This window comes from Canis aureus, chromosome 16 (assembly GCF_053574225.1).
Source record: "Canis aureus isolate CA01 chromosome 16, VMU_Caureus_v.1.0, whole genome shotgun sequence".
NCBI classification, from domain to species: domain Eukaryota; kingdom Metazoa; phylum Chordata; class Mammalia; order Carnivora; family Canidae; genus Canis; species Canis aureus.
The window spans coordinates 61,733,760-61,749,105 of record NC_135626.1 but is presented as its reverse complement, the minus strand read 5'-3'; the positions used below and the strand labels follow the sequence as shown (position 1 = coordinate 61,749,105).

At 53.0% G+C, this 15,346-nt stretch overlaps 2 protein-coding genes across 11 annotated transcripts in view; one reads left to right on the top strand and one right to left on the bottom strand.

Moving 5' to 3' along the window:
- CCDC40 (coiled-coil domain 40 molecular ruler complex subunit) overlaps positions 1-12,216 on the bottom strand; it is a 40,085-nt gene extending 27,869 nt beyond the window's left edge. The window contains exons 1-7 of the mRNA XM_077854505.1: positions 12,137-12,216; positions 10,512-10,575; positions 9,657-10,118; positions 6,041-6,206; positions 4,823-4,995; positions 3,959-4,042; positions 3,644-3,863 (exon numbers count right to left, since the gene is read on the bottom strand). Coding sequence (XP_077710631.1) covers positions 3,644-3,863; positions 3,959-4,042; positions 4,823-4,995; positions 6,041-6,206; positions 9,657-10,118; positions 10,512-10,575; positions 12,137-12,153 — 1,186 coding nt within the window. The 5' untranslated portion in view covers positions 12,154-12,216. The remainder of the gene's footprint in view (positions 1-3,643; positions 3,864-3,958; positions 4,043-4,822; positions 4,996-6,040; positions 6,207-9,656; positions 10,119-10,511; positions 10,576-12,136) is intronic.
- TBC1D16 (TBC1 domain family member 16) overlaps positions 12,202-15,346 on the top strand; it is a 77,525-nt gene continuing 74,380 nt past the window's right edge. For 9 of the 10 annotated variants that reach the window (XR_013355027.1, XR_013355026.1, XR_013355028.1 and 6 more), the window contains exon 1: positions 13,007-13,082. The gene's annotated coding sequence lies outside the window, so the exon portion shown is untranslated. Of the gene's footprint in view, positions 12,452-13,006; positions 13,083-15,346 lie in introns of those variants that run through there. The other variant, XM_077854507.1, reaches the window with a different exon arrangement.

Genomic DNA, 15,346 nt, shown 5'->3' with positions numbered 1-15,346 from the left:
GTGCATTTACTCTTCCAAGGCAACTTTGAAATCAATTTGTGGCGAATGGAGAGCTTTTTATATATTTAAACGGAGTCTTCTGTAGCACGCCTCGGTCAGTGACGAGTAGTGGGTGTGACATGCAGGTATTTGATTTTTTTTTTTTTTTTTAGAGAAGATGCCCTTGTAACTTTGCTTTTACACGCAAAAACACCTTTAAAGAAACACACAAGGAAAAAAAAAGAAGAAACACACAAGAACCAATAATCCGCCTCTGTGGAGGAGGAAGAAAGGGATTCCAATCCTGGAGCTCTCAAATTTTGAATGATTACTCCTTGAACATGAATAAACAAATTACTGTGTCAAATAAATTTAAGTTCACCACAAACAACACATCGTGGACTTTAACTGGAGTGGCACAGAACGGCCTGTTAATCGGGATGGCAGGGACCACCTGCATACGGGGTGGCTTTCCTCCCAGTAACACGGGAGCTTTATTCATTGAAATCTGTTCTACGTCCCTTAGTGAAATGTTATCGTTTTTTCTCCGCTCACTCCTTGTTAGATCTATTCTACCTATGTTATGGTTGTTATAACCGTGGTGGATGAGACTCTTAACAACAGTCTGGTTCTTAACTGGATATTACTGGGATAGGAGAGAGTGCTAGATCTGGCATTCAACTACTTAATGGATTTCTTTACCGTTTCTATTACTGCCCTTTTTTTTTTTTAATCTTTTAGATGAACAATCTACGATTGGTAGACGGTGGGAATTTCACGTCCCAAATCCACACCTCATTTATTTTGCTTGCCGGAGCCCCTTAAGCAGGACCCAGGGGGTGCTGACAGCGTCCCCGTCTCCGTCCTAACACCTTCTCCAGTGTTTCTTGTTCATGTCTCAAAACACGATAGAGAACTAGTTTGGGAAGTGGTAGCAAACACCCGTTCCCCGTCCACCCCGAAAATCCTTTGTTCCACCCTCGCCTCAGACTTATTGATATAATGTGTCAAATTAGCAGGCTTCTTAATTTCAAAGGATGCTTGAATTCTGCAGGGAAGCCCTTCTTCTTGACTGCTGGGCATTTTTCTTTTAATAAATGTGGCCAAACTCAGTCTGCTACTATTTTATTTAGGATTTTCATGCCTCACGGGGCGGAGACTGCTGTGTTTGAAGCTGTCGCCTTTGCAGGGAGGGTTTATCCTAACCTAAGCATTGTAAATCGAGCCTGAGAGGTTTCCCAGATTCCCCCCCACCCAGGGTTGAGCAGCACAGGGGGCGTCTGTTCCTTTTGCGGGTAGCGGGGAGGACTCCTCCGTGAGGTACAGACTGGTGCTTTCTGGGCAGATAGAGGCCTGACAACGTTTCCAATGTCTTCAATAATGAAACCAGTGCAGAGCGTGGCCTTCTTGAAATAAAAACGCAGTAATGCCTCTGATTTGTCCTCATTCCCGGGGTTTGCTGCTTGTGCTACACCCCTTTTTGTTCTTTGTCAGGCGTGCCACAGGTTTACTCAGTTTGCTGGTCGTTTCAAAAACTGAGTATTTTTATTTTTCTCTCTCAGGTCAACTCTTTGTTTTGTTTTTGGTTTTGGTTTTTTTTTTGGTACCAGTTTCTGCTATTTTGCTTTATTAACTCCTCGTTCCCATTTCTTTTAGTTTACTTGTCCTTTTTCAGGCTTCCGAGTAGAAAGTCTTATTTTCTTGTTGATGAAAACTGTGCGAAGGTCATGGGTCTTACCGGAGTGCTTTCCTCGCGGCCAGGAGCTCTGATACGGGGACTCCCCTTTGCCATTAATCCCGGCTGGTCAATGATCTCCATGTGGACGGGACTCTGTCCTCTTCCCTTATGTCCCGAGCATCGCCACCTTGTCACCGATGTTTGAGATCCGTGAGTCTCAGCCCCAACTGCCCATTAGGATAACCCGCAAGGCTTAAAAAAAAGAAAACAAGACCAGGGCAAGAAACAAAAGATCCTGGCACTTCCTTCGAACAGCAGCTGAATGGGAGCTGTGGGCCGGGCTGTGTGTGCCCCGGTGGCCGCGTCCCCCTGGGCCCGTGCCAGGGCCAGCGGGTTGCTTTCCGCCTGTTGGAGTCTGGTTCTGTCCGGCCTGGAGGCCGACAGCATTTTTTTCCCTTTCGCTTTGGAATTTTTAAAATCTCACCCGCTGTGTCTAGGCACATTTATTCTGTTTTTCAGCTGTCGGGCCTTCTGTACGTCTTTATATTTGAAGACCCACCTTTCCTGAACTCGCGCAGAAATGTTCTCTGCTGCCATCCGTGGGCCCCTGATTTCCCGGGACTTCCGCCTGATGGGTGTCGATGGTCCCAGGTCTGACTTCCACGTCTTCTCCTCCTCAAAAAGTCCCACCCATTGCAGTTTTTGCTCTGAATTTGGGGAAGGATTCCTCAAACTGGCCTCTCAGTTCACATGTTTGATTTTCGGCAATATTGCTTTGTCTGTTAAGTGATCTTTTTTTTTGTTCGTTTTGGAAAGATGGTTATATTTTTTAATTCCAAGTATCCTTTTCCCCTGACAGTTTGCTCTCATTTTACTGATGTGACATCTTTGAAAGTCTCACACAGAACACCACCCGGCGCACGCTCGCACTCCCGTCTGTTTTTGGCATCAGGCTCGTGCCCCTGGACACGTCCGCTCTGTCTATCCAGCCCCATCCCCCGAGTCTGGAGGTGCTGCCAAGCACTCACATTTTGATGTGAAGGTTCGGTGACCCCCTCCCAGGTGAGGCGGGCGGTCGAGGACATTCTCCAGTGGCAAAGCCCGAGGGGCAGGGCAGTGGCAGCGCCAAATTCCCTAGTGCTCAGAAGGGAGGAAGCGTGATGTTTCTGGAATCCTTGCTGGTTGAACGGCTTCCTGTGTCCCGGTGATCTCCAGAAAGGACACAACGCCCAAGAGGATGTTTGCATCTCTCCAGAAGCCCCGGCCACATTCACCGCCTCCACTGAGGGCCGCTGGCGCGGAGGGCGTGTGGGCCTGTGTGTCCTGTCCCATCCGGAGCACACGTGACTCTTTCCTGCGTCCCCACGAAAGTGGTCGCGTTCTTCTCTTCTCAGTATTTTCTGTGACTGGCGGACATCAGGGAGGATGCTTGGTAAACGAGCACTTAGCCCGACTCTGTCAATCCAGAAAGTTCTGCATCTCTCAGGGTCAGGATCCTTTCTCTGCAGCCACTCTTGGGGCGTCCGTGTGATTCAGTCTTCGTCTGGGTCTGTGTTGGTTGCTGCCTCACTGTGATGATCACGTCGTTGATGGAGAAACTTAGAACGTAAAGAAACCCACAGACGGAAACGCTCACAGCAGAGCCAGCAAGCGGCGGCTCAGGGCGGCCACTGCCCGGCAGGTGCAGGGGCGTCGTCCCAGGGCATCCCCCCGGGCCGTGTGCTTGGGACCGGCCTCCCCCCAGGTTCCCACCTCTTCAAACCTGCCCACGCCCAGCGGCCCCCCAGCCTCTTCCCCCTTTGCCTCTCGGGTTTCCACATCGGCTGCTTCCTAACCACGGCGCCTCCTCTCCCACAGAACCACGGAACTCCCCCCGCCCCCCGGGAGGCGCCCACGCCCTGCGCCTCGGGGCCCTGTGGTCACACACGGGGTGCCTTGCAGGGCCCCTCCATCGGTGGCTGCGGCCCACGGGATGCCCAGCCTTACGCTTCCGGCGCTCGCCGTCGGCCGCCTCACAGGTCCGGGTGTAGAGCAGCCGCGCGGCCTGCAGCTCGGCCTCCTTCTGCCGCCGGGCGCGCGCGGCGATCGAGTGCAGGTCGTGGCTCTTCTCCAGCTGCATCTGCAGGCGGGCCAGGTGCTGCTGGACCCCGTACAGATCCACCCCCAGCTCCTGCCGCTGCCCTCGGCTCTGCTTGGTGGCCAAGCTCTGCAGCAGAGAGACAGCCCGGTCATGGGAAGCGGGCACACGCCCAGCGGGGCGGGGGCGGGTGGGACAGATGGGCTGGACAGACGGACGCGCACCAGCTCTCGAAGTTCCAGCTTCAGCTTCTCTATCTGGCGGTTCAGGTAGTTCTTCAGGGCAGCCTGGAACCTCACCATCAGCGGCTGGCACAACGGGGAAGCAAGCCTGGTTACGATCGGGCCATGCACGCGTGGCCTGAGTCACCAGAGCTCTCCCTGGGGTGACAGGAAGGACGTCCAGGCTGGGTGCTCCCCACCTCTGCCCGGGACTTGCCCTGGCAGCCAGACCAAGGACACCATGGTCCCGTCCCATGCACTGAAGACCTGAATGAGTATTTTGGCAAAAAATACTCCGGGCGAGCTGGAGTGGTGGTCCTGGGTGCCCCCGACCCCAGGGCCGAGGGTGGGCGAGGGGCTCCGAGCTGGAGTGGTGGTCCTGGATGCCCCTGACCTCAAGGACGAGGGGTCAAGGGGCCCCAAGCCTCTGTTCCCAGAGGACCGCCCAGCTTTTCCGCACCGTGGGCAGCACCAGCTTTCCAGCAGGGCTCACCCAAGCAGGATTGCCTGCCAATCGGCAGCTCGCCAGAGGGGTGGAGTGAGGGAACCCAGTAGGTGCCCTCAGAGCCGCGGCTGTGAGTGGGGTGACTGTGCCCCCAGCCCACATCCAGGATGTCACGGCTAAGGGGCAGGGGCACTCCTGGCGTCTGGCAGGAGGAGCCGGGGTGCCACCCAGGACGGTCCCTCCCCAGGGAGTGACCGGGTCCCCACGACGGCAGCGCCGAGGTCGAGGACGGCTGACTCTGGGCGAATAAGACCGAAAGGAGGGGGCACCTCAAGGAGCAGCGGCCCCAACGGAGGGACAAAGTGGGGGCGCGGGCAGAGGCGAGCCTGGGCAGCAGGCGGGCAGGTGTTGGGGGTCCTTACGTGGTCGGGGTCCAGAACCACCAGGTGTTGTCTGTCCTCTTCCGCCTCGTCGCTCCCCTCAGACTCCGTCCTCCCCACTGTCCCCTCCTCGGTGCTCAGCCGCTGGATCCGGTCCAGGAAGGCGGGCTCGGCTCCTCCCGCGGGCTGTGCATCAGGCTCCTCTGGGGGGACTCCTGGGGACGGAGCAAGCATCACCAGGTTCATACAGTGGCTGCGGAGGCCACCTTGCAGGTGCTGTCCGGCGAGGCTGGTTTCCAACCTCATGAGACAGGATGGAAAAGACAACGAAAAGGCTTCCCATGGGTGACGGCTCAGAAGCGCGACCCACGGTGTCTCCTGTTCGTGAATCTTCTATGCGTTGGTTTCAACATGTTCTGTAGAAAGGATCGCATTTTAAAGGTAGTGTGTATTAATTACCTTTAATATATTCCAAGAAGGAAATAAATTTTATAGATACTTTTTAGACACAAATAGTGAGTGAACAGGAAGGTGCCTTCTTGCGTATGGACTACATTGATTTTTTAAAATATTTTATTTATTTATTCATAAGAGACAGAGAGAGAGAGAGAGAGAGAGAGAGAGGCAGAGACACAGGCAGAGGGAGAAGCAGGCTCCATGCAGGGAGCCGGACTCCATCCCGGGTCTCCAGGAACAGACCCTGGGCTGAAGGCGGGGCTACCCTGATTTTTTTTTTTAATGAGAAACAGCTGATAAGATTAAAAAGAAATAATCAGGGAGGCTCTAGTTCTGCTCTCCTATCTGCCTGAGCTGGAGAGATCCTGTCCTGTTTTTAACTCATTCAGATGTGTGCATGGGCCATCCATGCACGTGTCCCATAAGGGATAAGAAATACCCGGGTCTGCTTTCCCTGGTCCACAGCACTGGGGTACGGGACGGGGTGTGCCGAGCGACTCTTTGAGGCTCAGTCAAGGCCTGGCTCTGTCACTTACCCAGGTGGGTCACTAAGTGACTCTCAGGGTCTTTGTAAAATGGGAGAATGGCTCCTACGTCATTGGGCTACTTTAAGGATGAAGTGAGATAAAACAGAGGGAACACTCCATCCGTATCATCCATATCCGTTAATGACATCTCTGTCGTTCAGCTCGCTGCTGAACAGGTACCGAGGTAAGAGAGGGCAAACGAGTGGCACCCCTTACCCAGAACGGGATGGGGAGGGGCTTATCCCGTGGGCAGGACAACCCGCCCGTGCCCCGGTACCTGGCTCCCCAACGACGATGGACTCCTCCACGGGCTCCTCCTCGCTCAGGAGCAGCTCCTTAAAGTCAAAGTCGGAGGAGGTATTGCTGCTCCCCTGGCTCAGTCGAAGGTGGTGTTGTGCCCCCAGAGGGAAGACTTCCTGCGGGAGCTCTTCGCTGGTTTTTTTCTAGAGCAAGAACAACCAAACCTGAATCAAGAAGGCCGTCATCCGGACTGAGAAGTTATTTGATTTTGATCTCTCGCAGTGTTCAAGATTCAACATAACTGCTAAGGCAATAGGAAACCATTTGGATGTAAAGGTTATTTGGCTTTTCCAAAACAGAAAACACCTACCTGCCCCTACCCTCTACCCCCACAAGGAATTCGGGATTGGCCTCTGCCTGTCTAGAGCTGTAGCAGAGTGTAAATGCTACATTGGGCCAGTAGGAGAGATTTTCTAAATAAATGAAGCATATCCTTCAATGACTGATCTGCATGCAGCAATATCAACCATCACCTAACCAAAAGAGCTTTTTACTAAGGACTGTGTCAGGGTATTGTGCTTGGTTTGCACATGTGGTTATTGCCTTAATTCTTATTTTTTTCCCTCTACAATCAATGTGAAGCCATATCACAATGATGGTAGTAATAATGCAATGTTTATAAGGCATAATTTTCACTGTTCTTTTTCTAATCAGAATCCCAAATTAAATAAAAAATCACAAATAAATAAATAAATAAATATCACAACAATCTCTAATTCTGTGTAATAAAGCTGAATAAAAGAAAAAGTTGCTGAAACTTTTCCCACCCTGTATGGTTGTCAGTCACTGAGACACAATGGCAAAGGTGCAGGCATGTCCAGACCAGAGTCGAAGATGGAGGAATGTAACCCTGCTCCTTGCTTTCCTTCCAGAACAACTCAGAGCTGAAGCCAGTAGTGGGGGGTGGGAGGCTGCCCTAATGTGGGGTGAGGAGGGTGGGTTTCAGAGCCCGTCCCATGGGGAGTCATCACAGCACACGTGACAGGCCTGGGCCTGCTGACAAGAGTCCCCACAGAGGACAGCCTGGCACAGAGTCACAGCCCAAATATTTGGGGCTGGCCTGGGTGGGGTTGGTCCAACAGTGATGAGGGTGACAAGGACAGTCCAGTGTGGGAGCACCTGGGTTCAGGTGGGGTGAGGAGGATCCACTTGGGGGTGGAGAAGTGCAGTGAAGGTTACATCCGGGAGACCAATCAAATTAAAACATGGGAAATGGGGGCTAGGCTTATTGCTGGACAAAGGACTTGGAAGTATGGGAGGAGAGGACACTGAAGGGAACCCACTCAGCGGTGAGGAGTCAGAGAGGGATTGATGTGAGCTCTGTGGTGTGTATGTGTGTTTGTGTGTTGTGTATGATACTGAGAGACCTAGGGACAGTGGCATCCTAATGGCAGAGAGATTATCTAGCACCCAAATCAAGACTTCTACATGTTATTTTCCATGAAAAGAAACCAGGCTCATGGGATGCCTGGGTGGCTCAGTGGTTGAGCATCTGCCTTTGGTCAGGTCACCATCCCGGAGTCCTGGGATCGGGTCCCGCATCCGGCTCCCCGCAGGGAGCCTGCTTCTCCCTCTGCCTGTGTCTCTGCCTCTCTCTGTGTGTCTCTCATGAATAAATTTTTAAAAAAGAAACCAGGCCTCTGAAGAAATGCCTGATTCTAGGGCTGGGCGGTATGTACCAGAGAATGAGAAAGTGTTCCAAGGATGACAGTGGTGAAAACAAAAAGAACAACTCTGGTGTGTTAGAAGGACACACAGGCCAATTTAAATGGGCTCTCACTGGCCACACGGGGGACAAGTTCTATTCAGTGTGTACTGGAAGTTCTAGCCAGTGTAAGAAGGCAAGAAAAAGATATAAAGGGCATCCAGACAGAAAAGTTAAACTCCTTTATGACAACATGATCATCTTTATGAAGAATCCTATGGATTCTACCAAAAAAAAAAAAAAAGCCACTAGAACTAACAAGGATGATTAGCAGTGTTGCTGAATATAAGATCAATATACAAAAATCCGTTGTATTTCTATATACAATACAGTGCTGCATACGATTTAGCAACAAGTAAGTGGAAGCCGATTACAATAGCATCACAATGCAAAATAGTTAGGGGTAAATCTGACAAGAGATGGGCCTATACAGGCTGCTAAGAGAAATATGAACTCCTAAAAATATGGTGGTCATCTGTTGTGATTTTTTTTTTCATTTAAAATACTCACTTTCTTATCTCAAACAAAAAGAGCACCTTCCCACACAATTTTTCTTAAATGCAAAGGGGTGGAGGGTAATTTCCCAGGGGAGAAGGCTGGTGCTTTTCCATCAAGGGATCCACACCAACATCATTGGTAATGGGACAAACTTCAGTCATGTACCACCTCATAGGACACGAGGCGAACACAGCCTCCCTCTGTGACCCCTTTCCAAGGATGGTAACCCAGATTACATCAAGAGGAACACTAGGCAAGCGCCTGGGTGGCTCAGTGGTTGAGTGTCTGCCTTTGGCTCAGGGCATGATCCCAGGGTTCTAGGATCGAGTCCCACATTGGGCTCCCTGCATGGAGCCTGCTTTTCCCTCTGCCTGTGTCTCTGCTTCTCTCTCTGTGTGTGTCTCTCATGAATAAATAAATAAATCCTTCTTTTTCTTTCTTTCTTTATTTTCTTTTTTTAAAAGAGGAACATCAAAAAAAAAAAAAAAAAGAGGAACACCAGGCAAATCCAAACCAAGATCCATTTTAAAAGTGGCTGGCTGGTGATCTTCAAAAGAGTCAAGGTAATTAAAGTCAGGGAAAGATTAAGACCTAAGAGATGGGACAGCTAAAGGCAATGTGTGATTTGGAACTGTACCTGTGCTCTAAAAGGTATCGTTGGGACAGTTGGTGAATGAGGCCTGAGGATTATTTGGTAATGCAATGAAATATCCTGATTTTGACAGTCATACTGTGGTTGGTTGTGGGAAACACACATACAGAAGTGTTTGGAAGAAGTTGGGGCATCGGATCGTCGACTGACTCTCCAAGCCTTAAAAAAATAAAAATAAAAAGTGTTTCTAATCATACTTCAACTTTCCTGTAAGCCCATGTTTGTTTAAAAACAACAACAACAAAAGAAAAGTGTGGGACCATAACTTGTCATTACAAATCATTATCGTCTAGAATTGCCCTGTCCAGTAGGGTAGCCAGTAGCAACAGGCAGTTATATAAATTTAAGTTCATTAGAATCTTCATTAAAAATTCAGTTCTGCCATCTCCCAGGCCACATTTGGAGTGCTCTGTGTCGCCCCTTGTGACTGATGGCTACCATGTGGGACAGTAAAGATAAAGAGCATTTCCATCACCATGGGAAGTGCCATTGGACGGTGCTGTTCTGGAGACCAGAAACCTGGATGCCCTTACATGGAACGTCCCCTACCTTGGGCTTGGGAACACCAAAGAAAGGCCCAGGAACCCTTGGCATTCAACAGTGGGGCCTGAGACCCAAGTCTGCTTAGAAATTTCCAACAGAGATTGCAGTTTGGTTTTAGAATATGCCCTGCAATCCCTCACGTAGGGTGACAAACCACAGTAAACACTTTGATAAGATAGACCCCGGGGCCCTTACCGATCTGCTAGCCCTGGCTCCAGAAGCGTCTGGGCCTGCTTGCTCGGATGAGCCTACTGCCCGCTGGGATGGCTGCGTGGAGAGGTCCCTCGAATCTCTGGCCTCTGATGGATGGGGGGCGTCTCTGTCTTTGGGAACGCCTTCCCTCCTTATCTGCTCAAATGGGTACGTGGGGCCCACTTCCTCTTCGGCCTCCTCCCAGCCACCGACTTCTGAATAAGCCAGATCCATGGAACTGGCTTTCTCCTCGAGGGATACGGTTTCGAGATTGGATTCGAATCCCCCTTTGAACTCAGGTTCCTTCTCCGTTTCCACCTGCCCGTCCGTCTCCACTTCCCCCTCGCTTTCAATTTCTCCTTCCGTTGTGACTTCCTCAAAGGCTGTAATTTCCTCTTCAGAAAGTTCGGCAGCACCAACAGCCTCGTCATCGTCCTGGTCACTGCTCTTCCCAGTGGGTGACACCTGCAGATATGTGGCGGGGCGGGGTGGGGGGGAGAAGTCAGGAAACACAGGCACAGGCTCCCGAGTAGTCCTGCTCTTAGTCGTGTAATTATACGGCGGGAGAACTGCATCCGCACAGGCCTGCGTGTCCCTGAGAGGTTATGCTCCGTGCTTTATCTCTTCCTTCCAGTGTTTGTAATTTTTTGGCGTCCTTTGTTACAGAACCTGAGTTCTGAAAACCTCGGGGTGATCTGAGCAGGAGACACAGGACATCCCGACCAGCCACCAGCAACGGGGCCGAGTCTGTTCTAGTGCAAAGCATAGGATCCCCCTACGGTTTTCTTGAACAGCTCTTAACTCCTTAATTCCTAGTCAAGACAAGCCCAGCACAGCCCACCCCACAGGGAACCTTACCCTGTCGCCTTCATGATTCTGGGCCTCTTCTTCTTCAGAAGTTGATTCACCTTCCAGCTGAGACCTGGTTGCAGAAATACAGTTTAACAGTTTCAAATAACAGTGTTCTTTCTCTTGGCATTTGTCACCTCCCGGTGTCTGGATATATTCTTATTTACTTGCTCATGATCTGCCTCCCCTCCAGGCAGTTGGCCATGACTTTGTCCAAATACTAGATCATGCCTGTCACATGGAGGGAGGGAGTGCCACCAAAGAGTTGCTCCATGAATGCATGAAAAATAATTATGGAAACATTCAGGGAACAGCACAAGTATAGGATAACAGAAAAGTCACCTTAAATAAACTTGTGTCTGGGGCCAAACTGGGGAACAGAAATATAGACTAAGAGAAAGTTGCACAAAAGTGACTACTCTAGAGACTCTTGGTTGGTTTCTCCATGATTTAGATAGTACAAGAATGTCATGATTTACATTCTTAAAATTACTTTTTCGTAATTAAAAATACAAGCTCCGGATGCCTAAGTGGCTCAGCGGTTGAGGGCCTGCCTTCGGCTTAGGGTGTGACCCTGGGGTCCTGGGATCGAGTTCCACATCGGGCTCCCTGCAGGGATCCTGCTTCTCCCTCTGCCTGTGTCTCTGCCTCTCTCTGTGTGTCTTATGAATAAATCAATAAAATCTTTTAAAAAAATACAAGCTCCTTTAAAAAAAAAAGTCAAACTAATACACAAATGTGTGACACAGATAATGAAAATCCTCTGTGGTTTTCCCTCCCTTTCTCAAGATAACCACTAGTAGTAAAAGATTTAATGGAACATTCTTTCAAATATTTTTCTACGCCTGTAAACCCACACACAATTAGAGATCACAACTCTACATACTGTTTTCCATTTAGTCTTTTCGTTTCATATAACCTGGACTTCTTTCCATGTCAGTTTACATAAACCCATCTTTTTAAAAAAAAAGTGGAACACTACTGAAACGCCTAAGGTAAAATTATTTCTTTTTTAGAAAAGGATTTTATTGATTTATTCATGAGAGACACACAGAGAGAAGCAGAGACACAGGCAGAGGGAGAAGCAGGCTCCCTGCAGGGAGTCGGGTGCGGGACTCCATCCCGGGACCCCAGGATCACAACCTGAGCGGAAGGCAGATGCTCAACTGCTGAGCCACCCAGGTGTCCCATTAAGACAGTTTCTGTCCCCAGCCCCGCGTCGCAGGCCTGGGGGCAGCAGAGGAAGGGGCGAGGTCCCCACGGTCAGGAAGCCCCTCGGTGAAGGTCCCCCGCACACAGAGATGGAGTCAGGTAGAGACCCTGCCACCAGCCCCTGCGCCCTCCTGCTTTATTTCAAAGGACAGGAACTCTCCGGGGCAGGCAGGGCCAAGCATCCTGGTTGCCATGGTTACTGCGGGCCGAGCCAGCCCCGGGTTTGAGAGCCCAGCGGCCAAAGCAAGCGGAGAGAGGGAGGGGACCGGAGCTGACAAAGGGACCGCAGAGCAGAGGGGCGCGCAGGGCTGGGGGGGCCGGGGAGGCGGGAAGGGGGGATGGACGCGGCAGAGGCGCGGGGGGAAAGGGCGTGAGCGCAAGGGGGAGGCGTGGGGGCGCGGAGACCCTAGCCCTCCGCTTACCCGCCCGGCTCCGCCATCTCCCGTTGCTAGGCGACGCCGTCAACATCCGGCGGGCGGGGACCACGCGCGGGGCCGGCGCGGGCGGCGCGGAGACGCGGCCTTTGTGCCACCGCCGCGCTGGAGGCGCGCAGCACCCACCCGTGTAGACACATGGAGACATAAACAGTTTCTCCGTCTCTAAGTCCGGGCTGCGTCCCGCCTGGCTCGGGGGCTGCAGAGCGACAACCGTGCCCACCCACGAGCGTCCAGCCAGGCAGCTCCGATGTCCCGGGGACCCGCGACCGCTCAGTGCCCCGAACCCCGGGGCAGGCCGAGGTGGGGGCGTGAGGGGCTCCGGAGCACCCCCGCGGGGTGGGTGGGGGGTGGGTGGGGGTGCAGCCTGGAGCCCGCCCATCCATCCGCAGACCTGGGGCCCCCGGGGGGGGGGGGAGCGGAGGGATGCTCAAGGGCCTTCGGGTGGGCGATGGGTGATCCCCCTCCTTGCCCCAAAGAGGAGAGGCGCAAACGGAGGATGGAGAGGGCGCACGGGGAGCGGCCCAGGGGGGCCGCCTTCACTGCGGGGGGGGGGGGGGGCGGGCCCTGGGACCCGCAATCAGGACGGCCCAGGGCAGGGGACGCGGGTCCCCAGGGCGCGAGGTGGCTGGGGCAGGATCGGGGCGAACCGGGGGGCTGGATGGGGTCGCAGCTGGGCTGGGGCGGGCGGGGGGCCGGAGCGGGCCGGGGCGGGCCGACCCCGGGTGGGTCAGGCGGGCGGCGGGGGCGGGTCCGGGTGGGCCCGGCGAGGGGCCTGGCGAGGGGCCGGGGCGGGCGGGGCGCGAGGGGGCGGGCCGGGGGCCGGGCCTCGCCGCGCATCCCCGCCCCACCGCGCCTCACTGGCGGCGGCGGCGGCGGCGGCGGCGGAGGCTCCGGGAGCCGGCGCGAATCCGGCCCCCGCTGCGGGACCCGGGTGGGTATCGGGGCTCGGGCGGGGGATGCGGCGGCGGAGCCCGAGGGGGCCGCGGGGGACCGGGCGGCGCCCCCTCTGCGGGGCGGGGAGGGGGCGCCGCGGGGCGCTGGGCCTGCAGCGGCGGGGCCGGGAGGGGCGCGGGCCCGGGCCGGGGCGGGGCGGGGGGAGCCCCCCAATCACGCAGAAGCCCCCTGGGGACCCCCCGCGGCGCACCGGGAGTGGACCCCACCCGGGGAGACTCGCCCCCGCCTGCGTGGGCCCGTGGACCCGACAACTTGCGGTCTTTGTCTGGCTGTAGGGTCGGGGCACGCGAACGAGAACTTGGAGGGGCCTCCGCGCGCACCCCCAGCCCCCCGAAGTGGGTGCCTTGCAGCCCAGCAGCGTGCACACGGTCCGCGTCGCTGGGCCTTGGGTCGGTGGGCTGGCTGTGAGAACCGCATGTCAGGAAACTCACTTCCTTTAGGCCCAAGAAAGAAAGAAAGAGTAGGGGGGAAAAAAAAGGAGGAAAAAAAAAAAAAGGCAATTTAAGATTGCTAAATATAACCTAAGCAACCCTGCCAGGAGCCGGTGAATCTTGAAATCCTGTGATTCCCACACTCGGAAGTTGGTGTCATATGTTGGCCACAATCTAGTTCAGATTCTGTTCCGGAGATGGAAACGACATATCTCGTCTTGCGCCACCCCCCCTCCCCGTCCCCCACTCTCAAGTTTGTTTACCTGCCTCCCCAAATTCGGGGGACAAGCTGGGCAGGTCCTCCCTGTGGTCTTAGGGACCTTCCTCTACCACCTGAAGGCCCCAATTCTTGTATCTGGAAGTAAGAAATGGTTGTCAAAAGTGGCCATGTGGGATCCCTGGGTGGCCCAGCGGTTTGGCGCCTGCCTTTGGCCCAGGGCGCGATCCTGGAGACCTGGGATCGAATCCCACGTCAGGCTCCCGGTGCATGGAGCCTGCTTCTCCCTCTGCCTGTGTCTCTGCCTCTCTCTCTGTGTGTGTGACTATCATAAATAAATTAAAAAAACAAAACAAAACAAAACAAAAAAACAGTGGCCATGTGAGGAAGGGGGCCATCAAACAGTGGGTTGCAGAAGCCCAGATCCTACAAGTCATTCCCAGTCTGCCATCGATTGATTAGAGAACTTTCAGAAATCTGTGTGTTAGTTTTAGAAATTCCTCGTTAGAAATATTAACAATTAATTGATTAGTGACCATCAGAGGCTTTTAAGAACCAGGAAAACTTTGGCAAACGAAAGGATTATTAAAGCAGGGATGTCCTTGGGGTGGTAACCAGAGGGTTTAGGAACAGCTGCCCCTTCTTGGTCTGGGGAGGCACATGTGTGCCAAACGCACTCACTGTGTTCTCTGTGGCTTGTGGACTGTTCGTGGCGAGCAGAATCTCAGGATAGCTGAAGAAAGTTCTCATCAGTGGAATTTTAAGAACCTTCAGCAGTGATGGTTGTTGTGTACGAACTTTCTGATTATTATTAAGTGAATTCACTTAATCCTAAAAACAAGCCCGTAAAGTCAGGACTGAGGTTATCCCCATTTTACAGATGGGAGCCCTGAGCCTTAGAGAAGTAGATTCCCCAAGTTCATGCACCTAGGACAGACCTGGAGGCCTCAGGCCCAGGAGGCTCCCACCCCAGAAACGGCGGCGCACGCCGCCTCCTCCCCTGTAACGGACACCTGCTGTTCACGTGCACACGCTCTTCCTGACCCCTCTTTTTGCAGCCAAGACAACATGGTTCGCTCTGCCTTATGATTGATAAAAAGCAAAGGAGTGGAGACGAATCCCATGTCACCACTGGCTGCTAATAACAGTTCTCTTTCGTCCAGAAACAACCTCCCGGGCCTTGTATAAAGGCATTTGAGAAGACAGCGGTCAGGTTTCCGCAGCCCACCTGTTTGCACAGGTCTCGCTGCCCTGGTTTGGGGGTGGCTCCGTGCAGCGCTTGCAAACGTGGCCTCCGAAGTAGATTGCCGGGTTCAGATACCTAGCCCGGTGCACTGTACTGGCTTAATTCCCCTGTGCCTTAGTTTCCCCATCTGTACAGCAAAGATGGTTCTACCTGCCTCAGAGGCAATGACCATCCAAAGCACCTAGTGCCCGGCACGTACCAAGTGTTTGTTACTTTTTTAAAATTTATTTAAAAAAAATTTAAAAAAATTTATTAATGACCATCATTTGGATTTATCCCGTTTAGCAAAATTGGTCAAAACATTTTGATTTTTTTTTTAGTTCCTTGTGTATGTGGTTTGTCCAGCA